This window comes from Telmatherina bonti (assembly GCF_933228915.1).
Source record: "Telmatherina bonti genome assembly, chromosome: 16".
Taxonomy (NCBI): domain Eukaryota; kingdom Metazoa; phylum Chordata; class Actinopteri; order Atheriniformes; family Telmatherinidae; genus Telmatherina; species Telmatherina bonti.
The window spans coordinates 26,362,782-26,390,706 of NC_136614.1; the positions used below are offsets into that span (position 1 = coordinate 26,362,782).

The following is a 27,925-nucleotide window of genomic DNA, read 5'->3' on the forward strand; positions in this document are numbered from 1 at the left end:
AGGACTAAACATAGACATGTTTGTAAAGAGATTAATCACAGACTTTAACACTTGTAGATATTTTATAATTAGCAATCTATGATGCTTTTATTTTGAGAAATGTGATACTGCAGAGTTTGTACAAGCAACATTTTCTCCTCATGTTTTTGAAAACAAATACTCCCAAAGAAATAATGAGACGGGTTGTAAAAGATTGTGAAAGTAAGTCCTATATTGTTTGCTGATGAAAAATGAACAACTGAAACCTCAATGGCTGTTAGGTAGACTTAAATGTATCAGATGCATCATTTTATGCTCACAACAAACACTTGATATTAAAAACTGATAAAACACTGTATACTACTTTGCTGCGTGAAAACATGGTCATGCACAGCACAACCAGCCCAAGAAAGCCAAACAGCCTGATGATTGTTTGAAACCAACTACATATTCAGTTTAGTTATACCCAGCTAACATCTTGCACTTAGCCTCCAATGCATCACTTGATCCCAGTAAAGCAACATAGCAGATTTACAGCAGATTACATTAACATATGAGGAAAAACTGTATTAAAATAAATTAAAAATGAATTTTGAGGTTATTTCTGGCTGTATGAAACAATTGCAAATGTATGGGTCTGTTAGAAGAGGCAGTGTGCATTCCATGTGTTTGTTAGCGAGTACCACGTGAATTAGCATCTCATCGCCTTCATCTGTTCTTCGACTCTTCTCAGTAGATCTTCAGGTCATGGAAGTAGTCCAATGTAGCACCTAGAGCCCAACTGGTCTCGACATTGTTTACTTTCTTGGCCAGCTGTGGGGGGAAATAACCAAATCACTCAAATGACTTTTGTATTAACTAAATAAAAGAGAAAATGTTTGTGTAAAATTAAATATACTGTGTTCATTATGTTAATTTTTCAACAACTAGTCACCTGAAAATAAAATGCCACAAGACCAAAGGATTAAACCTCACTTATGTGTCCTCAAATTATATTTTACATGCTCAACTTCTTGATCAAACATGGCAATGCTCATGTTCGATGAATTATTTATCTTACCTTAAAGTTATACAGATTTTAATATAGTAACTTTAAAATCCCTACAAACTATGAAATTGCTTGAGTCTTTTTCTTTTGTTGCATTCTTAAGACAGCCACTCACACTTAATGTTGTATAAATCAATCTAACCTGCAGCACTGTGTTCTCTTTGAAACCAAACCCATCCTTGAGAAGACAAGTGATGTAGGTCATGTCCATGCACAAGTATGGGCTGGTGGTTAGATGCTTGGTCATCTTCTTGCACACTGAGCAGGGAGAAGACAAATCATGTCTGTTAGGCTATATAATCAGTCATCTGTATTCTGCTGACAGATGAGGTCAGCATTTCACATAGATACGACTTAAAGTCTATTGAGATGCACACTGTATCTGAAGTACAGGGAGCTGCAGATCTGTCATAGTAATGATGTATTCCTCAGCCCAACTCACCTTCTTTGGCTCTCTTCTTGAAGTCTCTGACCTGCAGCATCCCGCCTTGGATACCATCTGCAACAGGGGGGTGATTTGGGGGTCATTTTACATTTAAAATGCTAAAACATTCATTACAGCACAGCAGATCTACATGCACACCTTCACAGTGCTAATGATGGAGCTTATGGCCTTGCTGTGTAGACTGGCAGAGGATAGCAATTTTTATAATACCTACACAGCTGTAGCTCATCAAATCCCCTGATACACACGGAGATGACTCACATTTTTCAGCCTCTGTGCTGACATGCTGCCATTGTATAATTATAGAGGGTGTGGACAGAAAGTGTGTGCGTGCTTACCGATAAGGCCTGCATCCACAGCTCTGTCAAAGTAATAGGAGAATGCATAGAAAACACTGCCGTCTTCAAGCTTGTACGGCTGATGAATAAACCCCTTCACCACCTTCAGTACTTCCTGATAACAATGTTTGTATCCTGTATCACCTGAGGGAAACAAAGACAGTGATGTGAATTATTCATTAACTCTTGGAAAAATGGTATAAAACTATATGTAATTCAAATAATTTTGATAGCTCTGGCTGACAAAATTGTCACATTTCAAGCTTAAATCAGTCACATGACCTCATGTATGCTGAAGCTTGGTCATCAGTTTTGTTTGTTCATTTAACACAAACTAAATTAAAATCAAAGGAAAACTCATCAGTTTTCAAGTTTTCTTTGGATTTAGTCAACACAAAAAAACTTACCATCTGGTTTTCCGCTCACTTGATAGGTCAACCCTCCAAAGCTCCATTCATCCCTGAACTTGTTTGGCAGACAGGAACTATTAAAAACGTGCCCCTCCAACCCTGTCACAGTACACACATAATTACTCCCCCTGCCAGCTTCACAAAAGCTTATCAGTCTTGACTTTGACTCAAGAAACTATGATAGTGCACAATTTTTTGATAAAGCACTAAAGTGATTAATCTCAGGGTATTTCTTGAAATGTTTACTTGAGGAGATTTTACGGACATCCAACAATAAAAAAAAAAAATAAAAAAAAAAGAATTATCTTCACTTTGTAATTTGCAGAAGTAGGAGGTTTGCTGGCAAATTGCTTTAGAGTCTCAGTATCCTTCAGTGACACTAAGAAAACACAAACCCGAAGTTTGTTGTAATGCAAGCTTGTTAACGTCGTGATTGGAGCTGTCTGCGACTGGAGCTCCCAGTATGGCAACTCGTGCTGTCATTAGTCCACTTCCAAGATAGCTGAAGAAAAACAAAGGATTCACACAAATCAGGAGCAGAGAATTCATACAAAAAGCAAGTCATCCTGAAAGTAGGGCATGCCAGTGTTGGTGATCCCATTATTCACATCCTCACGACTAAGCAAGTTGTCCTAATTACAAATATCCAAACCAAGTTAAAAGTAAGAAAAAGTAGTTGGAATTGGTAACATTACTGAAGGCCAGCTTAGATATACATGAATGTAACTTTGAATAGAGATTAAATCAAAAATGTATTTCATGCAGTCAGAACAGTCTAATAAGGGGTTTAGAACACACAGAATTTCACCATGCATTGACCATCACATTTGTTACCTGTGAGAGTACAATTCAAACGTTGAGTTGAATAAGCTGAATTTGGCAACATAATCAGCAACAGGGACACTTTCAATGGTTTTCTGGAGTGGAAATTAAAGACACAGTAACTTAAAATCCCTGCATTTTTTTTTAGTTAACTAATTTTGATAGGAAGATTCAGATGAGTGTCTGACCCTGTGTTTGGGCAGGAAAGTGATCTGTGTGGATCCTCCTCCCAAATCCAATATTCCCACTGTCTTCTTAAGAGCTGCATCCAGATGACCTGAAAACATTTTCCACACATTTAAGATGCTATCTCCAAAAGGCCCTCTTGGTACACATCTAAGAAGCATAAAACTGTAGCATTCAGTTTTATGCTACAGTTCAGATAACAGCCATGCTCTATGGGCAAGGCATTCATATATGCCCATTCAGACTCTATTTGTGGACAATGGCATATAATATTACTATTACCTTCTGTGAAACAAAAAAGCCCAAAATTTGGATTGCCATTAAAACTTAATAAATGTGTTATTACTATATTTGTTTAAGTTTTGTTTTTAGACTGACAAATTCAAGCAAATGGTCTGCAGCATTGTTTTACTGACTATCTTTGTTGTTTTTAAAACAGTATAAAATAAATGTTGTACTTGATGCTAGTAAACACTATAAATAGATAAAGAAAATTAATACCAAACACACAAGCATAATTTTCGAAGAATCTGTAACACTGTCAGTCAAATGTTTGGGTGTGCTTTCCCAAAAGTTTCCAATATCCAAACTTTTGACTGTTACTATAAAAGAAGCAGTCACCAAAAATGTAGTCTTTCTAAACAAGGACGGGTTGTGGCTCAACACTTTGCCCCACGTATAATGCAAGAATGTAAAAAATTATTGGTCTACAAAATGTCTGCAGCATATCATAATATAAACAATTGCTGGTCATGACCTACATGACCATTGAGTTCAGAGAAAGAAAAGAAAAGAAAGTTCATGCTGTCAGGCTGTTATCAGTGAACAGTTCAACTGCACTTATTTAGACATGCAACCACTGTGGTGATATTTTTCCTCTTTCTGCAGGTGTGTGAGTGACACGAGTACATGTGATTGATTGGCCCGTCTGCAGTTAAGAAATCTCTCCGACTGAAATGCATGTAGCATTTGATGAGGAGGATCAAACATCAAAAGACTACTGAGCACCTAAAAATCACGTGTTCAGGAAAAACAGATGCAAATACCTTTTGGATAACAATATTCCTAGTTCCCAAACCATTTTTTAAAAAAAGCTAAAAGAAAAAAACACTGTTCATGTCCAACTTTTACTGTGTTGCTGACATCAAATTTTAACACAAAGTTGGTTTTGGAAACACCAAAAAAAGTCATTTGAACTCACTTGTTAAAAATGCTTCAAATACATTAAAAACAGAATAAAGTTGTTTTGCATTTTAAAATGTCACCTGAACTTTGAACACTGACTGTACATTAAAGACACAGATATTTTATTTAACCTAACACCAGAAAACAGAAGCAACTTTATGATTAGGAAAAATATGCAGCGTATCTTTTGGTGTGTAGATTTGTGTTTACAGTACTAACCTGTCAGAAAGTTTACAGACATCCAGGCCAGAACTCCTATATTTGCAAAACAAGCAAACAAAGAAACAGAAAGCAATAATTTCAGGTGGAACTCACAAGCTCATTTAAAAAAAAAAAAAAGCTGACAACAAATTTGTGAAAAGCTGAAATGCTGACAAATCAATTACACCATAGCACAAGAGACTAACATTTTTCACCACATAATTACTGGCTTTTAGTTTTCAAAATAACTTTGTGGCTGAAAGGACGTAATTTTTGTAAGTGTCATTATAAATAACATTCATAATCTACTGTAATTTACTTAAATGCCTTCATTAAGAGGAGTTCTTTACAGAAAAAAATGTGCAGCACACGAATACGGCATCATGATGATGCCAAACTGAAATACCAAACTGAGGACAGAGGATGAGAGGCTGGGATAATGTGATGAATGTGCTACTTGTCAGGACAGAGCGTGGGCTGACGTTACCTTCGTTTGTGCCGTTCATAAGGCTGACACTGTTGCCTTGGACCAAAAAAGGAGATTTGTTAAACACATGTTGAACCTGAGAGCAGAAGAAGGAGGGAGAAGAGTAAGATTGAGGGTGAATGAGAGCAGCAGGCAAATAGCCCCAACATTATCTACTGTAATGGCGGCTCATCCAGAGGTGCCCTCCACAGAATGGGATTAATTCCTTCCCTCAGGGGGATTAATAAAGTATCATTTATCATCCAAGGTGCCCCAGGGCTATCCATTATTATCTCATCCCCTAAACAAGAGCCTTCCATACTGTGCTCACCCCACTCTGGAGGCAATACTTCCCTCTCGTCTCTGCACTACCTGCCACTGCACTGAAAATGTTCTTTCCTGTTCTGCCTGCTGCTTCACTGGATAAGAGGTTGTACATTTCCTGTGAAAGTGTCAGACGGCGTTAAGACTAACAACTCCTTTATGATGAAGAACTGCACCCTACTTTGCAGAGTCTCAGTGCTGTTACAACAGAATCACTTCTCATTATCAGTGCAGTATTTGACCTGGTCCAGAAGAGCCTGGGCTTTCTCTGTGGGCAGCAGTCGAAATCCAGCTGTGGCTCTGAAGACCAAAGGCGTTCTATTCCAGTCCAGATGAGGCACTGTCTTCCTCGCCACTTTTAACAACATGCTCACCGTTTGACCGGCCTGTAAGACGAATACAGTTTTGGGTAAAAGCAGCGTTCAACACTGGGGTCTTTTGACAGCAGGCTGACAGGTAAAAGGTGAGTTTATTCTCCAAATGTTAATTAATTCTGCTGGAATTTCTCCCCGTGTTTACATTTTGCTTTATTCTCCTCTTACTTTCATCAGCGAAGTGATTCCCACAGAGGGAGGTTATTAGCAGCATTTCTAAACTACAATATAGAGCCAGCGAACCTTTTCCCTCAGCTCAATATAATTGATTGTATTTGACAATGAACTCACCATTTCAGGAAAGTCAGCATATGCTGACAAACCAGGCTTTACAGAATGGAACATCTCATTGTCCAAAACAGGCAGCTGCTCTGAAAGATATAAGATCCACCCACATCAAATATGAAGGAGCCATTAAAGGCTTTAAAAGGTCTAAATCCGTTTAGCATACATATGCATGATAGTTCTGACAAATGAAGTCAAGTGCAACCAATGTCTTCTAAAGTGAGAATTTGCAGGTTTATAGAAGTGTGAAATAAAGTAAATGTTGAAGAGAATCATATAAGAAAAAAAAGTTCATTATTCTCAACAACAATTGGCCTCAGTCGGGTGTTTTTACAGGCAATTTGCATAAATTACATGTCAACCTTTTCAGCACTTATGTGTTTTTAGTCGTTTCCACACCTCTGACACTGTGATATCCTAAGAAGAGGGAAAAAAGCAGTAAACAGCTTGAACAATAAAATCTGAGACAACTTCGCAGTCTTACTTGAGTCACTCTGGATGAAGGTGTAGACATGAATGCGTGTCCCTGTGCTCCCTGCATCAAACATCACTGCGTAGAAAATGCGGCTTTGATTCGCTGGCCGGCTGAGTCTGGGAAGGATCCAGGAAAAATCCAGCAGAGAGGTCTTGACTTGGGCTTCGTTGAGTCCTGCAACAACATGCAGGACCAGAAGGAGAAGCTGGACCACGGGCTTCATCTTCCCTCTGGAGTAACAGCAAATAAACAGTCGTTCTTCTTATTAGACCTCAAAAGCAGCTTAAGGTGCTATGACTAATGCTGAGAGGTTTGAAATTACAACGTGGCAGGCAACTGTAATAAGAAGCAATCATCTTGTTTACAGCATCCTGCTTGACCACACCCTGTCAGTGTCTCAAAACCATCTTTTTAACCTGCTAAGTCAACTCCTGTAGAGAATTTAAACAAACAGCAATTTCACTGTGTTGGACTTAATCTGTGGGGTCTGGATGATCTGATCAGTGCATGTCGCAACACCTCGCTGCACAATTATAAAATCTTTATTTCATCAGTCAAGCGCTGCTTTGAAAAAGAATCCCTGTTGAGAGACTGTCACAGTGTTTACAGAAAAATATAAGAGACTGGGGGCGTTTAACTTCAGAAATGCTACCTCTTATGAATCTCAACTCAGGTTTTAAATATCAAGTTTTTTCACTTGCCCTTGGGTCAGAAACAAGTTCCAACCAACGAACAGCGGTGCTAAAACTGTACGAGACCCCTATGGGATCTGGTTACAGGCTTATCTGCTAAATGTCCCCTATAGCGCAGTCTCTGTATTTCTTTATTTGTCACTGAGATGTTCAGGTAGCTAAATGTCACTGTTGAAAATAAGGTTATTACTACAATGAACATATTTCCAAATAATTATCCTTATTGTGATTGTTAAATCAAATAAATTTGATGTTGTTGTTTTGAGGTTCGCTTATATGAAGCTCACTGTATATAACAATCCCAACACAGAAATGTTACATTACAGTAATCAGTGCTGAAGGCAGAATCTGTCTGTGTACACCACTAAAAGGAAATTAGTTACTATTCCAAATAACAGCATTTTCTCTAATATAACACTTGTATATCAACACGAGTTACCCTGAGGTAATTTATGCTGACACAGTGGCAGGAAAATATCATACAGATATAGAAAAGTGAAGTGTAAAACATGACTGACAGTACTGACACTATAGATAAAGTCCCTGAAAAAAAGTTTAAGTGCATGGTGCAATAACTGTCTTGATCTTTTTTTCTAATGAACACATTGAAATGTAAGTGATATTGTTCATTTAAATGTAAAAATGTTTTGTTCTACAGTTATTTAGCAGATGCTTTTCTCCAAGGCAACTTACTTCTGAGAGCAAGAACTGCACAAGGAAGAAATCAAACAGGAGGGTAGTCAGATTGCTGTGAGTCCAGTTTAGCACAGGTCAGTTATAGATCAGGGCTGCACAGTGGTGTGGTGGTTAGCACCACAACCTCCACAGTATGTTGCATGTTCTCCTCATGTATGTGTGTTTTTTTTCTGGCTACACCAGCCTCCCACTATCCAAAAGACATGCTTGTTAAGTCAATTGGTCACTAAATTCTCCCTAGGATTGAGTGTAAGCTTAGATGATTTTTGTTTCTCTGTATTGGCCACATGATTGACTGGACACTTGTCCATAGTGTAACCTGCCTCTCACATTCTTTGATAGGCTCCAACTTCCTACTGATCTTCAATTTAACTAAGCAGTATAGAAAAGAAGTTAATTAATAATAAATCACATAGTTCAAGCTTGGTGTTTGTCAGTATTTATATCAAACAAATCTGAACTCATAAGGTTATTTTGAAGAGTTTGTTAAAAAGTGAAAACTACTCAGATTTGTTTCCCCAAGTCAAACAAAAAAGTAAAAAAAAATCTCCAAGTTGGATAAATAACAGTCTCAGTAATATTTGCAGAAGTTGTGAAAGTAAGCATGATATTAAAGACTTTATTGCTGCCAATATCACACAGATTCCTTTTCTGGATATTCTAGATTAAAACTGTAATTTTTACCTTTTTTAACCCCCAGGGAAGACTTTATCTTTTTCTGCAACACAGTGCCAAATCTAATTCAGGTGGATATATAACAGGACGGCTCTAACTGGACGGATGGAAACAGAGCAGGGAAAGATCTGTCCAGTACTAACTACCTTTCAACTCTCAAACCATATTAGGGTTCTGCTGAAAAAGTAGGTGTTGTAACAAAACGTTCATGTTGTCCTTTATTTTACATGGCCTGCCAACTTAATTTAAAATCAAATAAAAGTTAATTGTATAACTCTATATATATTTTTTTTAAATTGTTCAATTGTGTGACTGGCCCGTACATAAAAGTTGAAGTATGTCTCTCGCAAAGTGCTGCACTTTGTGCACGCAGCGGAGCATGCGCAGACGGATGATTTGGTGTCGGTATCGTGACGTCACGTTTGTACACATTTGCTGGTTGTCTACTTCCCTGCAGTGTTTACACGTCATTTGTCACTCTACAGCGTTTCATTTCTGAGGTATTAACTGGGAAAGCATTGATATGTAAAACTCCTTCCCATTTAAGTTTACTAGGTTTTAAAAGCTCAGTACACGGAAGTTTGTTTTCACTGCTTGCTTTGCTCTTATACTTCATTTCCACTAAACATATAACTTACAACAGAGCTGTCCTCACTGAAATCCCCACTACTTCCAGTTAACAACGCTCCGGTGTAAAATACTAAAGTTGGTGTAATAAAACTGAGTTATAACAGACCGAGCACTGACAACAATTAGCACGACTGCTACATTACAAACGCCGGTAAATGGTGATGTCTGACAAGCTAATGTTAGGTTGTTAGCTGATACAGCGAGTTCACTAAGCCAACAAAGTTTGAGCAGAAACAGCCCTGACCGCCCTGCAAATGAACTCCACAGTGACAGAAAAACTACAGCTAATTCAATGTTGTGACACTATGATGCTAAACACCGGGGCTCACCATTGTGTCCTGTTAGCAGCGCCCCGACATCCCGACGTCACACAGAGTATTTTTGGTCTCGTGCAACTGTACACTTTATAACGATACGTCTCGAGCTGTCTGAACACAACGTCCGGGGTTAGTATGAAACAGCTTGTCCAGTCCGTCGTGGTTGGTTTTATGCCAGAAGAAGCACCATCTCTACATTTCACAAGCTGTCGAAACAGCGGGGATTCTGCCACCGACATGACCGCCCATCATTCAGTAGAGTTGATTTAAAGTTCAGGGTATTATTTTTTAGCAACACTGTTGTCTCAACGTTAAGTGGTCACTGCATTCAAGTAAAAAAAACAAAAAAAAAAACAACAAAAAAACAATATAAAAACAGGAATCAATCCACTCAGGAGTCTTTATTACAACCGTAACTTCACTGTTAGCTCAAGAAGTCACAGGAGGAGACATGGAAAATATGTCTTGTACATACTGTAACTGCACCTCTATTGATAGTTTCATCCCAGATATTTGATCATAATTTATACAGATTCATATATTTCAAGTTAATAACATTCTTTTTTTTTTTTTTTTTTATACACCAAAGTAGTATTTTTCTTGGATAAAACAACTGTAGATTTGACACTGACAAGAGACGAACAGGGGTGTCAAACTCCAGTCCTAGAGGGCCGTTATCCGGCAGGTGTTTGTTGTTTCTCTCTACCAACACAGCTGATTCAAATCAAATGGATCCTGCAGCTTCTTGTCAACCTGCTTATGAATATTGGTCAGGTGTGTTGAAGGATGGAGACAACAAAAACCTGCAGGATACCGACACTCGAGGACCGGAGTTTGACACCTGTGCTGGACTGTATTCAGTAGGATAAAAAAAAAGATATTTACAGGACAGGAGCTGCAACCTCTTTTTTCAGTTTAAATGGAGTAAAGAGGTAGATGTGCTCACATTCTGGTGTAACATTTGCTCCATTCCCAAGTCTCTACACCAGGGGTGTCAAACTCCAGTCCTCGAGGGCGGGTATCTGGTGGGTTTTTGTTGTTTCCCTCTACCAACACAGCTGATTCAAATCAAATGGATCCAGAAACTTCTCATCAACCTATTTATTCATTTCAGTCAGGTGTGTTGGAGCAGGGAAACAACAAAAACCTGCAGGATACCGGCCGTCCAGGACTGGAGTTTGACACCTGTGCTCTACACCATGGGTCTCCAGCTCTGGTCCTCGACAGCCACAATTCTGTAGGAGGTTTTTCATGCATCCCTGCTCCAACACACCTGACTCAAATTAATCTGTCATTGTGCAGAACTTGCTTGGCTGCTGGCTCCATTCAATGTAAGCTAGATGCGTTGGAACAGAGATACATTGAAAACCTGCAGGACAGTGGCCAGAGGACCGACTTTGGACACCCCTGCTCTACTCCATCGTATAATAAAAGCAACAGGCTAAGCAACCTTAGCACATACTTGTGGGAGATGATTTCTGTTGCTGCTTGAAAGAATCCAGACCCTTTAGAGAAATTTGATGTTGCAGCACTTGATGGCTTAGGAAATTGGCCGTTATTAACTTACGACCCCCCATGGGCAGCGCAGGAAATGACTAAAGGAAAAAAAGTGTAAAAATACAACAAACCCACAGTTACTTTCAGTGTCATCCAGTGCATAAATGCAGTTTCTCTTCCTCGGGACTACTAGAAAAAAAGGTGTCATGTGTGCTTTTGTGTTTATGTAGCAAGAGGATGTTTAAAAGTTCAAACAATTTCCCTCTAAATATCTCCAGTTTGAATGTTTGTCAGCTGCGAAAAGGACAAGTAACCTTTTTCCAATCTCTCCTTTTGCTTCTTCTTAAGGCATGGACGGAAACAATGATGGATGACCTGTCAGTTTTAGCTTAGCGTCCCATGGTTGGCATGGTAACAGCAGGGCTTTTTAGAGTTGCATCTTCAGCTTTCCACTGGGATGTAACAGTCTTGATCTGAGTGAAGAACTGAATTCCCTGATGGTGAAAGCAGAACCATCAATGAGCCGGCGAGTACTTACATCACAAAACATTGCAATCAAAGAATTCTAATTTGAGACACGCTACTTTAGCCATTTACCTGCTTGCCATAGAAGTTGGTATCTCCCCTGAATGAACCTCTAGAGCCAGTGAAGGAAAACATGGGGAGAGGTACGGGGATGGGTACATTCACTCCAATCTGTACAAAGACAAGATATTATTAAGAAATCACAACTAGAAAAATTAGACGTAGATCAAAAACAACATAATTTGGTCTGTAAAACTTTAAAACTCAAGAGTTGAAGCTATAATTCCTTGTCTGCATTGTTGCAGTGGTTGATAAACTGAACAAGCATCAAATTCACTATGTGCATTACGTGAATAACAAGCAAAGTTGTCTGTGACCAAATACAGCCTCAATCATGAGAACAGAACAAAATTCAGTTTAAACATTGTAACTAGTCTCCAATGAAGAAGAAAAAAAAAAATCACTTTTTTTTTTGAGCAGTAATTGTGAGAACAAGTACAAGGTGATGGTGGGTCACCTTGTCACAATATGCCATGTTGTAGCACAGTTGTTGGAGAATCTCTTTGTTCGAATTGGTGTGTTGTATCAGGAAAACACTAAAACCTGCTGGATGGTAGACTTCCACGACTTGAGTTGGTGATCTTTGGTGCAGCATGAGTTTTGTAAACAATGTATTTTGGTCCAAACTATGATCTTTTCCTAACCACTTAAACAGTGAGTGAAAGTAAAATGAAAGAAAAAGTAAATGAATGAAAACTGAAAAAAATACCCGGTTTTCCCATGGTCTAGAACTGGAGTCCCACAGCTGAAAGTGTTGCATAAACTGGAACCATCAGCCCCCTCCTTTCCTCCTAACAAGGAGTTTGTGGTTCATTGAAGTAAACGCATCATACAGGCATTGATCCATTTGCTGTTGTTACATAATGCATTGAAAACACCCAAGAGCATCATATTTCAGGGTATGAAAGGACAACCTGTATGGGCATTTAGACTTGAGGACTGGTTGCAAACATTGATGCTGCAGGCTGAAAAAGCAGATGAATCCTGTTGAAAATGTTCCAGTATAATTCCTCTGACCTTCCTCTCAAAAACCTCTTCACCTGGGCCAATCACAACCATACTTCTCATACAGACAGAATTTCATAGTTTAAACTATGCAATCAAACTGCAATGATTTTTATCTAGCTGCATCGAGAGACTTTGTGGTCTATATACAGTTAGTAACGCGCCTTTGAAACTACAAAAATACCCAGATTACAGACTGATTTGCAGTAACACATTTTTTTGACCTGCTTGGACATGGGTGTCCAAAGGTGGTCCTCAAGGGCTACTTGCCCTGCAGGTTTTAAAAGTGTTTTCATACTATTATGCACCTGACTCCACTGAAATGGATCCCCTCAACAACTTATCCTCAAATTCTCCAAAAGTTTGTTAATGACTCAATAATTTGAGCCAGGTGAACATAAGCAAGGAAACACCTAAAACCTGCATGGCAGAACCCCTCATGGGCCATATATGGCCAACCCTGGGTCATACCCATGTCAACCCATGCTGACGCAAATGAGCAACAAATTATAAAACTGCAGGTGCTTTGTATATAATTACAACCAGCAGTGTAAATAAACACAGTAACAAGCTTTACGTCATTAATCACTGACAATCAGTGTCTCTGTTTAGAGTTATTTTGTTGAAAAATGACAACAATATGACAATAATGAAAAGAAAAAAAAAAAAAAATCACAAAATAATTTCATCCTGTGGTAATCATAGGAAATTTGTTCTTGCTTTTGACAAGCAGCTGTCTACCAGCCAAAAATGTTCAATAAAGTCATTAAAAAAAGTTAACTTATTTTGGATAAGGTCCTGGAAAATATTAATCCCACAGTTACAACGACAGTTAAATACAGTTATCGCATTTAAACAAGTTAAAAATAAGTCTTGAAATAAGTCTCTTGCTGCACATTTGCCCCAGGCTTTGGCAATCCCCAACCTCGCCTGGTGTTGGTAAGTCATAACTGTGACAGTTTCAGGTCAGCAAGGTACCACAGGATGTTAGTCCAATAAATGTTCCCACCTCAAATGAACTCCGTTTCCTCCTTCTGAAATAGAGCACGTCCCACACACAAAACTGTTATTCAGTCTAACACAGGTGACTCACTGAGAGCTAAAATAACACTAAAGGTGACAAGTTTACTTCCCGATTTAAAGAATGCCTTCGAGGCACTGGAAGCTTTTTTTTCCCTCTCCCCCAAAACCTTCAACCTGCATAAACATCTCTTACCTTTTATGTCTTATTCTTCTGTACAGCACTTTGGTCCACTGTGGTTGTTTTAAAGTGCTTTACAAATAAAGTTGGATTGGATTGGATTGGATTGGATTACCTGGCCAACGTCCACCTCGTGTGTGTATTTGCGTGCCGTGGCTCCGTTGGTGGTAAAGATAGCGGTGCCATTTCCATAAGGGTTTAAGTTTATTAAAGAGATGGCTTCATCAAGAGAGTCAGCCTCCAGGATGACGAGAACAGGCCCAAAGATCTCCTCTTTGTAGCATTTCATGTCCGGCTGAAAACAACAGAAGCATAATTTGAACAGGATTTTTTTTTTCAGCAATAACCAAAATCTATGACCAAAGCTCTTTGAGGTATTATTACCAGAGCATGCAGCACCAGTATGGTAAGGGAAAAACACATTACATGCATTTCATAACAGAACATCTTTATTTAAACAGCCACAAAGCCTGACACACAACACTTATAAGTAGAAACATTAAAGGGTGAAGGAAGAAGTCACGCTGCGAGAACTTGTGTTATTCAGATTTATGTGTTATAAGTCTGTAGTGTACAGAGAGAGCCAAGTTGTCTATTTACATAAACCCCCCAACTTCACTGAAAGGTTAGACTGTTAGACTTCAAACAGGAAATCATCTCCAGCTTTTTTTTTTTAAAATAAGACAAGATCTTCCATCTCCCAGAGATTCCTTCGAACATTCAGATAAAAGAGCCAGCAAAAACAATGAACATTTAATTTAAATGAGAAAAAGCTCAAAAAGACACTGAGCTAACAAAAAAATGATATTGTTTTGTATTATTGCTCCATCTGCAAATAAGTTCTGCATGATATTGTTTCCTTTCCATTTTCTCTGCCTCCTACTGTGATCTCCAGTTTAGGAATAAAATTGTCTGTTGCTTCTATCGGGAGATTTTGCACACATATCTGAAATACACGATGTGGATATTTCACTCTTTTTCTCACGTACATTCAAATTCTAAGCGTACCGTGACATTGCTTAAGATGGTGGGTCCTACAAAGTTTCCGTTTTCATATCCTTTGACGTGAACCTTTCTCCCATCCAGCAGCAGCTTGGCACCTTCGTCCACCCCGGTCTGGATCAAAAACTCCACCCTGGCCTTGGCTTCAGGTGAGATCAGGGGACCCACATCTGCCCCGGGCTGATCGCCTAAAGCACAACATTTTAGCCTGTTACAAAAGGTGCCATATCTCAGGGCAACATTTTAAATGAAACAATCCATACTTAACAATGCATATCATCCTAAAATGGTTGAGGAGAAAAAAAGACACAAAACAAAACATTTATTTGTTGTGATGCAGCATCCTAAATTACCTGCATTTACACGCAGTGATTTGGAGCGCTCCACCAGCTCTGGAAGCCATTCCCGGGACTCCCCGACAAAGATAGCTGTGGAGAGAGCCATGCAGCGTTGACCAGCCGCTCCAAAGGCAGCACCCACCAGCTGGTTGATGGTGTTCTCTTTGTTGGCATCAGGCATGACCACACCGTGATTCTTGGCCCCCTAAATAAAAAAAATTAGGACACATAATCATTTAAAATATGTTGGTTATCATAAAAAATAGCTCCCTAAATGATATTTTTATTGTGATTAGAGCAAGTACCATGTTGGACTGCACTCTCTTGCCATTTTTGGAGCCACGCTCATAGATGTACTCTCCTGCCTGGTTGGAGCCCACAAAACTGATGGCTTTGATTGCCGGATGGTCACAGATGAAGTTCACAGCTGCATAAAAGATACAAGAAAAAGTAGTAAAACCTTCATTTTTCTTCAATGCCTCGGCCTTTAAGGCAAAATATATGAGCACAAATAAAAAGACTTCAATCTCCCGGCTTGAAACACCTGTAAAATGCTCTAATAGAAGCTGCACATATTATAAAAATTTCCTATCTAGTTTCAGCCATCATAACACCTTCAACTCCCCCCCCACATTTTTACCACAAATGCACTCTATGTACACCTTCTGAATAAATGGGAAGTTGTGCGCTTACCTGCATGCTGCCCGTGGATGATGTTGAGTGTACCATCTGGTGCCCCAGCATCTTGAAGCAGTTTGGCCAAAAGCATTGTGCAACCTGGGACGCGCTCAGAGGGCTTCATCAGGTATGTGTTGCCGCACACCATCCCGATGGGGAACATCCACAGGGGAATCATGGCTGGGAAGTTAAAAGGGGCAATGCCGGCACAAACTCCGAGTGGTAGACGGTATGTGTACGTGTCCATATCCTTGGTAATAGAGGGCAAGGTTTCCCCAAGCATGAGGGATGTGATGCTGCATGCGTGCTCAACCACCTCTGATGGGCAAACATAAAATGGAAAAGATGCAAGTTACACAATTAACTAATGGGTGCATCCACGAAAAATGTAACAGAAATATAGTTAATGTTTTACTATGTTCAGCCTCAGAGAATAACTAATAAAACTTTTAGTCCTGTGATACCAAACCTCTGACTCAGCGAGAACTTGCCAGTATTTCTAGGCTTCTGGTGTCGTCACCTTACACCCAAATAACAGTAAAGGAGCATCTGGGCTTGGATTTCAAGTATAAAAAATCTTGATATGTCAGAGTAAAAGCCAAATCAAAAGAACAGTCATCAAAAGAACTGTCTGCGGACCCGTAAGGCAGGATCCTGTTCAGTCACAGATCTGAGAAAGGATGAAAGGAAGTTTCTGCAGCCTATTAAGTGCATGAGGAGTTGCATTATTCCCTAAAAGATTTTAGGCTATCATTGCTGCAAAAGATGCTTAAAAGTGATATGTACTAAGATTATGGTCTTAACACATAAGTAAATGTAATATTTCTGCCCTTTAAATGCCCATAACATTGTAACTTTCGCATAGTTATTGTCTAGACCTGTCAAAAAAATAAATACATCAAAGCTTAGATTATTAAATGTTCAATGAAGAAAAAGGTAACATGGTAATAATAATCCATATTTGCTCAGTAAAAGGATTGATCATCCACATCAGAATGCATTCTTTAATGTCTTTACAGTCTCTTATTCAACAGATAAGCCAAACCATCTATTTATGCTGGCAAACGGCAGTAATACTTGAACAAACTTCAAACATCATTTCCCTCTGTGCAGCAGTAGATCTTCAATGCTGGCAGTGCACCTGCAAACAGTCTGTCTTTCTGCTGATAATAAAAAGTTAGCAAGCCAGAATAATTAGAGCATCCCTAAACTGGGATATGCACCAAGAAGAAAATAATTAATTAAAAAAAATCTTTAGTAGCTCAGACTTTTAGTCTCCAAAATATACGATCCTTTCAATGCAATCGACAGTACTTTCTTAATTTCTCAAAATGCTTATTGCTTACTTGAGGATGCCTAAGCAAACAAGTCCCCCTAAATAAGGGAGGGAGACAATTATGTTTAATTTTACAATGACTGAAAAAGTGCATAGAAAAATAAGTTATAAAGTCAATCTTCTGCATCACAACTGAACAGTGTCATTCTGCAGGAATGCCGTTACCCATTTGTTTATCTATGTTAAATGAGAAAAGCATTTCTTTATGAATAAAAAATAAAAATAAAGAAAAAAAAGAAAAGTTTACTTTTCCCTCCCTTTGAGAGTTTTCTAGACCTTGAACGCTTTAAGAGTTCAAGGAATAGAAAACCCTACATCTTTACTTTGCTATCTGAAGTAGATGTGCATTATATCTTTATTGGTGAAGTAACTTAAGAAAGGATGGGTAATTTATTACAACCTAATGAAATCTTACACAGATATAACAGCAATAATTAGCATAGTCACAATAATGTTCACATAAACAGATTTGCTATTGGTAAATATCGGCATCTGCAGATATTTAAATTTCAGATATTGGTATCGGATCGGAACCCACAAAAAGTGTATTGGTGCATCCCTAGTATCAGTAAATATATACATCTTGTTGTTTTATGCCAGATGCCCTTCTTGACGTAACTCTTTGCACTTATTCAGGTTTGGGACCCTTCAGAGAACAATCAGACTGCTTTGGGGCTGCAGCGATGTAGGAGAACAGGACTCGAATCACAGACTGTCAGGTCACTAGACAAGCATCTCTATCACCTGAGCCACTGCCACCCCTCAGTAAATACTTAGTATATACTTAAAAAATAATAAAAATATAAAACTAACAGGCTTTACCAGCATTTTGTCTTATGTTTCATGTCTCCAGCTAGGAAATGTGGCATCTTTTGGGCATTTTGGATGTTTTAGAAACTTCAAGGTCCTATTTGCCAAATGTTTCATCCTTAGCACAAAACACACTCGTATGCATGAAAAAACACTGACTTTAATAGGAATAGTTCTTAAAATTAAACTTTAAAATTCTCAATAGCGAAGCCCAGTAATTATTGTTCCATGATGGAGGAATTACAGGATTCAGACTCATCTGCAAGTCAGTGGTTTGATTGTACGGTTTCAATAAATTGTACCAGTTCAACACATCCCTTGGGATGGATTGATGTCTTCAAAAGGATCAGTGCCATATGTTTATGGTCAAACTGACCATACAGCAGGGAAATCTAAGTGTCTGAAAATAAAACTGGTAGTCAAGTGTTTTCCACTAAGTTTCCAGCGCAGATGAGCTCTCGCATACATGGCCTGGCCAAATAAAAGTCAGCACCAAAGAAAAAAAAAGGTTACATCCAGCTGTAGCTCAGAAGGAAGAGCAGTCATCTTTCCACTGGAAAGTTGGGGGATTGATTTCAGGCTTTCCCGTGACTGCAGGCACAAGTGTCCTTGGGCAAGACACTGAACCTCATGTTGCCCCTTTGATGTGCTGATGAGTCTCAGTGGTATGGTAGAGTCGATGTGGTATGAGTGTGTGTGAATGTGCCATATAATGTAAAGCGCTTTGAGTGGTCAATATGACTGAAAAGGTGCTATAGAAGTACATTTACTATTAATATTTTGTTGAACCACCTTCTGCAATGTCACTACAGCTATTTCTGTCCAGTGTTCCATTCATTTTTACCAGTATCTCATACCACTGTCCAAAGCCTTCTCCAGGACATCCTAAAGATTCTTAATGGGGTTCAGTCTGGACTCTGTGGTGGCCATTCCATGTGTGAAAATGATTTCTCTTGCTCCCTATTCACAGTTTTAGCCCGATGAATCCTGGCACTGTCATCACGGAATATGTCCTTGCCATCTAGGAAGAAAAAATCCACTAACGGAATAACCTGCTCAGTCAGTATATATACTCAGGTATTAGGTGACCTCGTTCTTTGGGCACATGATGTTGCTGAACCTAGACGTGACTTACTACAGCTACCCCAGATCATCAGCTTGTACAGTAGGCACTAAGCATGATGGCTGCATCACTTCACCTGCCTCTCTTCTCATACCCTGATGCATCCCATTACTCTGGAACAGGGTAAATCTGTACTCATCAGACCACATCACCTTCTTCTCTTTGCATTGTGCGTGTGGCAACGCTCTTACTTTCGCTATTAAGCAGAGCCTTAAGTTCTATGGTTTCTCTTCAATTTGGTTTCACCAAACCTTTAAGCAATCATCAATCAAGATCCTTCAGAATCTTTTTCCAACCACGTTTTTTCCTTAAGATATTGGTTCCCCACTATCCTTCCAATATTAATAATGTAATGGACAGTTATTGACCCAATTTTAGTCGTTTCTGAAGAATATTGAAGTCGAAAGGCGGGGTACACCCTCGACAGCTCCATCGCAGCTCATTGCATTGGTTGAGGTTAAATAATTTTCATCCAGCCAGCTAGGAAGATAACCACCCGTCCAGTAATTTTGTTGATCCAATAGGAGGCTCTTCTCCATTTGCTTAGTTAAATCCAGATTATACCTTTTTTTTTTGGCCAGGCAGTGTATAATTATATGCTTAAGGGTTATTGAATGCAATTTGCATCCAAGTTTATGTCTGCATGAAAGTGCGAAGCGCAATAATTGAACTTGGAAAGGAAAAGATGCCCAACCTAGTGAATTGTCTCACTGCCCAATTAAAGCCTGCTAATTTAAACAAAGCCGTAAAGATATGGCTGCAAATGGAGCTGTTGTACTTTAAGGCTTCTTCTTCAACTAAAGCAAAGAAACGTCATTAAGCATACTTTCAATTGTTTCAGTTTGTGAAAAACTAGCATGAAAGAATGGAGCCATCCTGTCTTGTACCAACAATTCAGGCTGATGATGGTAGGGTGAATGTTTTCTTGGTGCACTTTGGGCCCCTTGGTACCAACTGAGTATTAAACACCATAGTGTGTCTGATTATTGCTGCTGATCATGTCCATCTCTTTATGACCACAGTCTACCAATCTTCTGATGGGTTCCAGCACAAAGTTCAAATCCTCTTCAGCTGGTTTCTTGAACATAACACAATGGCTTCCACATTTACCACTGGAAATTCTCATCATGGATGTGCAGCAGACATAACCGCAGTAAATTTGTGATGCTATCATGTCAAAATGGAGCAATCTCTCAGGAGTATTTTACAACATTGTACTGATTCTATACCATTAAGGCAGTTCTGAAGGAAAAAGTGAGTCGAACCTCATCCTTCTAAGACAGGGGTGTCAAACTCCAGTCCTCGAGGGCCGGTATCCAGCAAGTTTTTGTTGTCTCCATGCTCCAACACACCTGAACGAATCCATAAATATGTTGACAAGAAGCTGCTGGATCCATTTGATTTGAATCAGCTGTGTTGGTCGAAGGCAACAACAAAAACCTGCCGGATACCGGCCCTTTAGGAATGGAGGTTTGACAACCCTGTTCTAAGGTGTACTTTATGAAATGGCTGTTCAGTGTATGTATCCAAGCATGCACCCATGAAAGGCACAGTAAGTCTCTATATGCTGACAAAAATCAAACCAGTCACTTTCTTATTTACTAATTCAATAGTGCAAGTCACCTTTGTTGTGAGTGTGTGGTTACACACACAAATAATGGATGCCCAGAAACTACTTAAGTTTCAAGCCTTTACCCAGGCTTCTAGATAAACAGGTACTCTTTGTATTGGTACATTCAGATATTGCAGACAAAAGTTTCAACAGGGGAATTTTAATTTCTGATATGTATTCAGCAGCGCTCTTATCCAGCCGGCCCATCAAGACCCAATCATACTGCTTAAATTCAACTCCATGTATCATTTTACTTACGTAGTCCTCTAAATACATCTCCCTCTGCATCAGCAAGAGTTTTTCCCTGCTCCAAGGTGATTATTTTCGCCAGTTCTTTCTGAAATATTAGAGTGACATACAAACAAGGATTACTTCAGAAAATAAGCAGTCATTTACCCTGAAACACTTATGAGAAACTAACAAATTTCCCTACAATGTTGTCTTTTATGAGCTGCTGGTAGCGCAGGAAGATCTGCTGCCTGCTGAGGATGGAGGTTTCGGACCAGGACTTAAAGGATCTGCAGCAGGAATCCACAGCTGCCAGCATCTCCTCCTGAGTAGCTTTGGGAACGCGTCCCACTACTTCATTAGTGGCCTTAAGGACAAGGAGACAGTCCAAACAGACAAGTTGACTGAGAAGAAGAGAAGCAATTACATGGCATCATTTCCAGGACATCATTTCATTAATGCTGAACTACAAAATATTTGTCTTCTGTCTTTTACTGCATTGAAAGAGTGTGTGATGAGCAATGCATATTAGTACATGCTATGAATCTACCCATTACTGACTTGCTACAGGCCAGTACTTGACAAGTTCATCACCAGGATGAACTCTTAGAGGCTATATAACATGGCAGGTGGTGAAAAGTAGACTTTTTTTCCTCATCTATTTACAAATGAAGCTGTTTGAATAAATATCTTAATCCAGATTCACTTCCACAAACACAAAACTACATAAGTAATTTGCAGCCATTTCTTGATTTCCAAGCCCCTGTGAAGTTTGTTTTAACATTGGGTCTATGAATACTCACAGGATTGTGAATGTCTAGCCATTCAGATGAGTTGGACTCCACAAACTTGCCATCGATGAACAGCTTAGTGGTGGGCTGAGAGATCAAAGAAGAATACAATTAAATCCCTTCCTACTAGCTAAATCGTTGATAAGTTCAATGAGTTTATCTATTAATCGCCACAACAAGCGCATTGACTTTCTGAAGCTTTTCACTGTGCATGCAATGAGTTGTGTTCACTTCCCACAAACATTTGCTTGAGGAGACATTACTAAGCAGAGCCTAACGACTCAACAAAATATTACATCAGACTGATTGCAGATGAACTAATAGTAATTTTGCTGATTACTTCCATACATTGGCTGGATGGCCTGTTAAAGATTTATTGGTCATAATGCTGGGTAAGATGCTTAATGTAATGTAGAAATAGCGTCACAGATTTTGTCTAGAGGATGTGCTAAAAAAAAACAGAGACAAGACAATGAACACAATGATGCATAGTAAAGAGGTCTTTACTTGGTAATCTGTGGGCTACTATTCTAATGCATTTTTTTCAATACAAAATAATCTTATTACTGTCTGTTTCCCGTAATATCACTAATGAGCATAAATTATCACTACCTGCATTTAGTGACTCAGCTGGGTGATGGAAAAGTCCATAAGTATTCTAAAAGAGTTGGTAATGCAATGTAATTTTCCCCAGTTTACAAGCCAGTCTCTTGTAGTGGTTTAATGCAATATGTTGTTTATCACGGACCTCATCATCTCGATTATTCAGCCAACTGCATTTTGATGGGCATTGACATAATTTATTTGCAAAGACAAACCACAGAACAAATGACAAAAGCAAAAGCAGGGATCGAGTAGAGGTTGGTGCATCAATCCAAGTATTAATAATAATTTTACAAAATTGGTATTGATATCAATACAGATATTTTAGTTTTACTTTCACTCCTATAGAACCAGACCTCTAACCCAGAGGCACAGGTTATTGCAACTGACACCAGCATGTTAAAGACTATTTACATAAATAATGGTGGTAAAAGTATTATTTTATTAATCTTTGTCATTACCTGATTTATTTAACTTTCTAAATTAAACTGTTTATGTATTACTTTTACCATTTCCGTAAGTATTAACAGTGCTAGACCACAGCATAATATCTTTATCTTATTGTAATGTGCTGTTTAAATTAATGCATTTTATGCAATTGAAAGAAATTGCACTTGAGTCAGTGTAATCACTCTTTTGCATTAACTGGGTGAAATTTAAACCTTGTCATGTCACTGTTACTGTTATTTTTATTTAGTTTTACATTTTGCCCAAATACAATCCTGAGTTTAAACAAACAATCAAAAAGCAAAACGACAAAAACACTTAAATGTCAAGAAAGGTTCCTTCATACTGAGCAAAGTGATGATGCATCAAATCCCACCTGAATTGCCAACATGTAATGGTATCAGTATTAGAGATACTGGTCCTTTATATTGTTTATCAAGTCTTTAGGTTTCACATACCACTCGAGGTCCAGTAAGGTTTTGGTTAAAACATTTAACGCCACCCAACTAAAACTGACCGTCCTTTACAATTCTAACTCCCAGTTAAACATATTGTATATTTACAATGGAGAAGTCCAAATAGTCTGTATATACAACAGTGCAGCAGCCACCAACTTAGTATATATATAAAAAAAAAAAAAATAACAAAAAAAACTGCAGAAATTGTCATATCTCATTACTTGACAATTTATTCTTCCCCAAACAGATAAATAAAAAACACAGAGGCTCTGCTGAACTCCTGACATTTATTTATGGCGAAGTTACAAAAGAAGTTGAATGTAGCAGTGCCTCTTACCACTGAGGAGGAGTAGCACATGCGACCCAGTTGAAGGGGGGCCTGGGGGGAAAACACATGATAACATTTACCAACTCAAATTCCTACACAGCTTAAAGTCATATCCAGAGTCTCAAATTAGGCCACTCTGGATCATCAAGAAACATTCTACCAATGCTTAAGTGCAAGCATATTATGACAATAAAACCTTACTATCGATGAAAAACAATAAATTCTTGCAGAAAGGGGGAGTGGACAATGTGCAACGCGTGTGACTTTGTTAGCTGTTCCGAGTTGCATAAGCAACAAGCAAAACCTACGGTCCTGTAAAAAGAGCAAACATTTGTTGTACCTGCTTGTTTAATATGGACCGAAGGAGGATTGCTGCCATTGTGGTGAGTCAGTCTGGTGTCTGTTCTGAAGCCCTTCAGCCGACCCACAATCCCGGAGAACGAAGAACTTCAGCACTAAACGCTTCCAAAGGACAGGACGGAGAGATGCAAAGCTGCACTTTTATCAGATCTACAAATGTGCACAGCACTGTCTTTTATCAATTGAGACCACAGCAGATGATGTTTTGATCTGTGAAAATGGTACGTTGTCCTATTGGCTGATTCCATTAATTATAGGCGGGACCTACGTTTTTAATAGCGAATCACTGCACGAAATTCACTAACCGCCCCAAATTAGGAAGTTCTGATTGGTTGCTGTGAGGAACGCAAAGAAGAGTAGCGCTCTTAGTTCTATTTTATTTATTTTGCTCTTATTTGGAAATTTAGTTTTTAAAATGTTTTAAAGTCGCCACAACAAGATCTAAAACTGAATTATTACACAATATAGTAGAGAATTTATAAACTGACTACATTTCGCTGTAGTGGCTGAAAAAAAAAAAAAAACACTATTTAGTGATAGGAAAGATAGGTCAGTGCCTGGCTATTTCCATAGCAACGTGCTTGAGGACAGCATGGCGTTTCTGCAGTGGGATTGCCTTGACGTTGCAAGATGGATTGAGTCTTTGGGATTTTCTCACTACAAAGTAGGTTGAAACTGGTTGGTTTAATCCAGAAACCGTATGAGTACCAGTCCACCTCCAGTTGTTGATTTTTCATTTTTGCTGCAGGCCTGTTTCACCAAGAATTTCATTACTGGAAGGAAGCTGATTCATGTGAACTGTAACAACTTACCAAAACTCGGAATCACAGATTTCAAAGACATGCAGGTAATGAGAAAGGACATGAAATGAAATGAAAAATACTTTATTAATCCTCAAAGGTTAATTCAATATTGTAGTAGATAATAATTAACTAGCAGAGGTCTTGTTCCGGAGGCTGATGGCTGCTGGCAGGAATGATCTTATGTATCTTTCAGTCTTACAGCGAACCTGAAGAAGCCTGTCATTTAACACACTTTGTTGTTTCATCACTGTGTTGTGGAGAGGGTGTGAAGAATCCTCCATCATCTTCATCAGCTTGATAAGATTACATTGATTTGATTACATAAACTCAAATTTGAGTTTTTTTATTAAACAGATTGGTTCACATATTAAACTTTACATTTTATACACCATTATGCTTAATCACCAGAACATTTGATGTACGTCACCTAAAATGTCATTTTGGACAACTTCAGTCAATTAGAGAAAATAATTGTTGGATTTTCACTTGAGCTGTAAGTCTCCAGTGTGTTGTACTTGAGACGGCAGAAAGCTGCTCTCTTTGGGTCCAGTCAGTACTATAACACATCCTGTTTGGCACTTTTTGAAAGTGTGACATCCAGTTAAGCTGTGTTTTATAACCAAGTATCACTGTCAGGGACACCCCAGATCACAGCCTACTCTGTTGTTAACTGTTATTCTTCTTATATATGTCCTTGAGGTAAGACTAAATTGACCATTAGTGTCTTGAGATATTCAGCTATGCTTAGTGTAAGCACTGATCGTTGATACGTGTGAGCTGACAGTAAAGGATCCCATAACATTCTTGTTTACTGTATGTTTAACGTACAAATCATTTGATTAATTTGCTTTAAAATGTATTACTCTGCTCTGTTTTTATTATACAAGAGTCTCAATAAGATCTCCTTGACTTGATTTTCTCAGTCTCAGTTGGGGCTACATTATTAAAAAGAGTTTGAGAGCGTTAAGCATGTTTCATCAAAGGCCTCAACCCCGCTGTGTATCCTGCAGGTCATCTCTGCTGGTGTGCATGAGCTGCTGGGGATCACAGAGAGCCTGTGGAGTCGCAGCATTGCTGACCCCCGGCGGGACACCATGGCCCTGTTCTTGGAGAAGAAGAGCCGCACGGGCGAGCATGCAGACAGCCTCACCTACAAGCAATTCTTGGATGACATGCCTCAGTGAGGCTCAGCGTGAATTACGACAGTAAAGAAGCAAAAAAAAAAAAAAAAAAAAGAAAGAAAAAGCAAGACATGTCAGTGTCATTTCATATCACCAACTGTCAGCTGGCAATGACGCTGTTGAGACACTCACAGGAGGTCATATGCAGGCCTTGACATTAACACTTTCTAACAGCAGAATACTAGCGCTACTTTGCAAAAGAAAGCAAAAGAAAGCAGAGGAAAAATCTTTCAATATAGTGGGTTTTACTGGCTGTCAAAATATGTTCATAAATCACTGGAAATCTACTGACTGCCAAGTGATCTCCCAGCAAGAGTGAGACAATAAAGAGTGAGTGCAGTTTTCACAGTTTGTGCACATGCATATTGTATAATCAGCTATTCAACAGCTCACGCCTTTCCAATTCTGGATAAATGCTTTAACCACACGCTATTTTGATTGATTTAAAGTGGATGTGTTGTAACTGGATTGAGTTATTGATCTGAAGTAGAAATCCTCGGGGGGGAGTTCTCTGATGACAACAATCACTTGTTTTAAAGTGGAGGCCCCTAGTGTGTTCTTGGTCATAATTTCTCAGAAATTAGATTAAAGAAAGTCCCACAAAATTACTTTGGAGCTGCTTTACTGTAATATACTTGTGCATGTACTGGCTACACTTTGCATATAACAATATAGGATGAATTTATCAGATAATTGTTGGTTGTGTTCCAGGTAGACCTCAAATGAGCCAGGAGCCAGTTTCAGCCAATTCCACACTTTATTGCCAAAAAATCAATAATACATACAAGGACGTTGAACTGTAAGCTGTTTTTTCTGGCTTTGCCCAAACCAGATGTGAAGGCTCAAGTTTTATCCAAAGGAATGAATAGATTTTAGTAGCCTGATTATTGCTTGGCTCTTTTTTCTTCTTCTTTTCTTCCCCATTGCCTGCATCTCTAAATCTGATCACCATTCCAGCCCTCGTTTTAATTCTTAGAGAATATTATAGGTCCACTGCATCTTCGTGCAGCAGAGTTCACTCTACATGAATAAATTATGATGCCTGCCTGTGAGATAGGCTGGGAGGCACTGCATCTGCCTATGCACACAAATGGTCTCTGTGCAGCTCAGAGCGCACCGATTACCATTCCGAGCACAGCACCTCTGGTCAGAAATGGAGCTGGGTCGGTGGCTGACAGCAGTCCGGGGGCAAAAGAGGGAAGATACAGCCGACAATGGCAGCAACCTCTCAGTCAATCTGGATTAACTCAGGCTGAGCTCCGCGTCGCCAACAAAAGCCCGTGAAAGCGAGACGAACATCTGGTCGGATTCAGCGCAAACACCAGCCACTCACAGCACGGTGTATTAAGGCAGCCTGTCGCTACAAAAGGCGTTTTCTCTTCTCTCCGGAGGCGCACACAGGCGGATGCGCAATAGAGGCGATCCCGCACAGCTGCATCTTCAAAGCTAGAACGGGACCCTCCAGGTTGCGCTTTTCTCTTTTCTTTCTTTTTTTTTTCTTTCTTTCCAGATGAGGAAGTCTGAGTGACATTTCACTGGTGGGAAGGGATCGCAAAGGAATCGTCCTTTATCTGTTGGTTATGGATTTCTTGAAGGGCATCGCTGGCTTCGCAGGCCATTATTTATTATAGGAACCCCAGACGCTTGTTTCGGGACACCTGAATTATCTCCAAAGAGCCACCGTCGGTCCCATTTTAAACAAGCCACTGTTAGTATGTTCTCAGCACCTCTGGGAGGAAATAAGCTCAAACCCACCCTCCTTTGACTCGGCTTGATGTTTCATCTGCAAGGTAAATTCAATAATTGATACTTGGAATTGCAGCTCTGAACTCTTTTCTTTCTTTTTTTTTTTTGAGGGGGGAGGAGGGGAGGGTTGGTTATGAAGAGCCGTAATATTGACTTGAAGTAGTTCTCCCAGGACCCATTTGAATGCCCCCCGCCACCACCAACACCACTTCTTCATCATGACAGGGGTTGTGGCTGTGTAACCC

General features: G+C 39.2%; 2 protein-coding genes across 2 annotated transcripts; both read right to left on the reverse strand.

Annotated features, from left to right (window-relative positions):
- Positions 1-58: 58 nt before the first annotated feature.
- entpd5b (ectonucleoside triphosphate diphosphohydrolase 5b) lies at positions 59-9,660 on the reverse strand. Its single transcript, XM_079255003.1, has 14 exons — positions 9,561-9,660; positions 6,548-6,768; positions 6,070-6,149; positions 5,647-5,790; positions 5,102-5,177; positions 4,633-4,668; positions 3,231-3,319; positions 3,055-3,137; positions 2,616-2,722; positions 2,218-2,319; positions 1,811-1,954; positions 1,470-1,526; positions 1,170-1,285; positions 59-792 (listed from the first exon to the last, which is right to left on the reverse strand). The coding sequence occupies exons 2-14, from the start codon at positions 6,759-6,761 to the stop codon at positions 709-711; spliced, it is 1,332 nt and encodes a 443-aa protein (XP_079111129.1). The 5' UTR covers positions 6,762-6,768; positions 9,561-9,660; the 3' UTR covers positions 59-708.
- A 276-nt stretch (positions 9,661-9,936) lies between these two features.
- Positions 9,937-24,090, reverse strand: LOC306767052 (methylmalonate-semialdehyde/malonate-semialdehyde dehydrogenase [acylating], mitochondrial-like). The gene is made up of 12 exons (XM_079254957.1): positions 23,931-24,090; positions 23,600-23,641; positions 21,767-21,841; positions 21,169-21,330; positions 20,994-21,072; positions 15,870-16,172; positions 15,482-15,603; positions 15,192-15,381; positions 14,845-15,026; positions 13,952-14,131; positions 11,643-11,741; positions 9,937-11,539 (listed from the first exon to the last, which is right to left on the reverse strand). The coding sequence occupies exons 1-12, from the start codon at positions 23,967-23,969 to the stop codon at positions 11,435-11,437; spliced, it is 1,578 nt and encodes a 525-aa protein (XP_079111083.1). The 5' UTR covers positions 23,970-24,090; the 3' UTR covers positions 9,937-11,434.
- Between the last annotated feature and the right edge of the window lie 3,835 nt (positions 24,091-27,925).

Bases quoted from the DNA above. Each gene is read 5' to 3' on its own strand.
- entpd5b (XM_079255003.1), bottom strand. From the start codon at position 6,761: ATGAAGCCCGTGGTCCAGCTTCTCCTTCTGGTCCTGCATGTTGTTGCA. The intron at 5,178-5,646 runs GTCAAATACTGC...TTCTGCTCTCAG, and splicing joins CCCAGGCTCTTCTGGACCAG to GTTCAACATGTGTTTAACAA. The intron at 1,527-1,810 runs GTAAGCACGCAC...CCCCTGTTGCAG, and splicing joins TGTGGATGCAGGCCTTATCG to ATGGTATCCAAGGCGGGATG.
- LOC306767052 (XM_079254957.1), bottom strand. From the start codon at position 23,969: ATGGCAGCAATCCTCCTTCGGTCCATATTAAACAAGCAG. The intron at 21,331-21,766 runs GTGAGTATTCAT...CTTGTCCTTAAG, and splicing joins GGCTAGACATTCACAATCCT to GCCACTAATGAAGTAGTGGG. The intron at 15,027-15,191 runs GTAATTTAGGAT...GTTGTGCTTTAG, and splicing joins ATCACTGCGTGTAAATGCAG to GCGATCAGCCCGGGGCAGAT.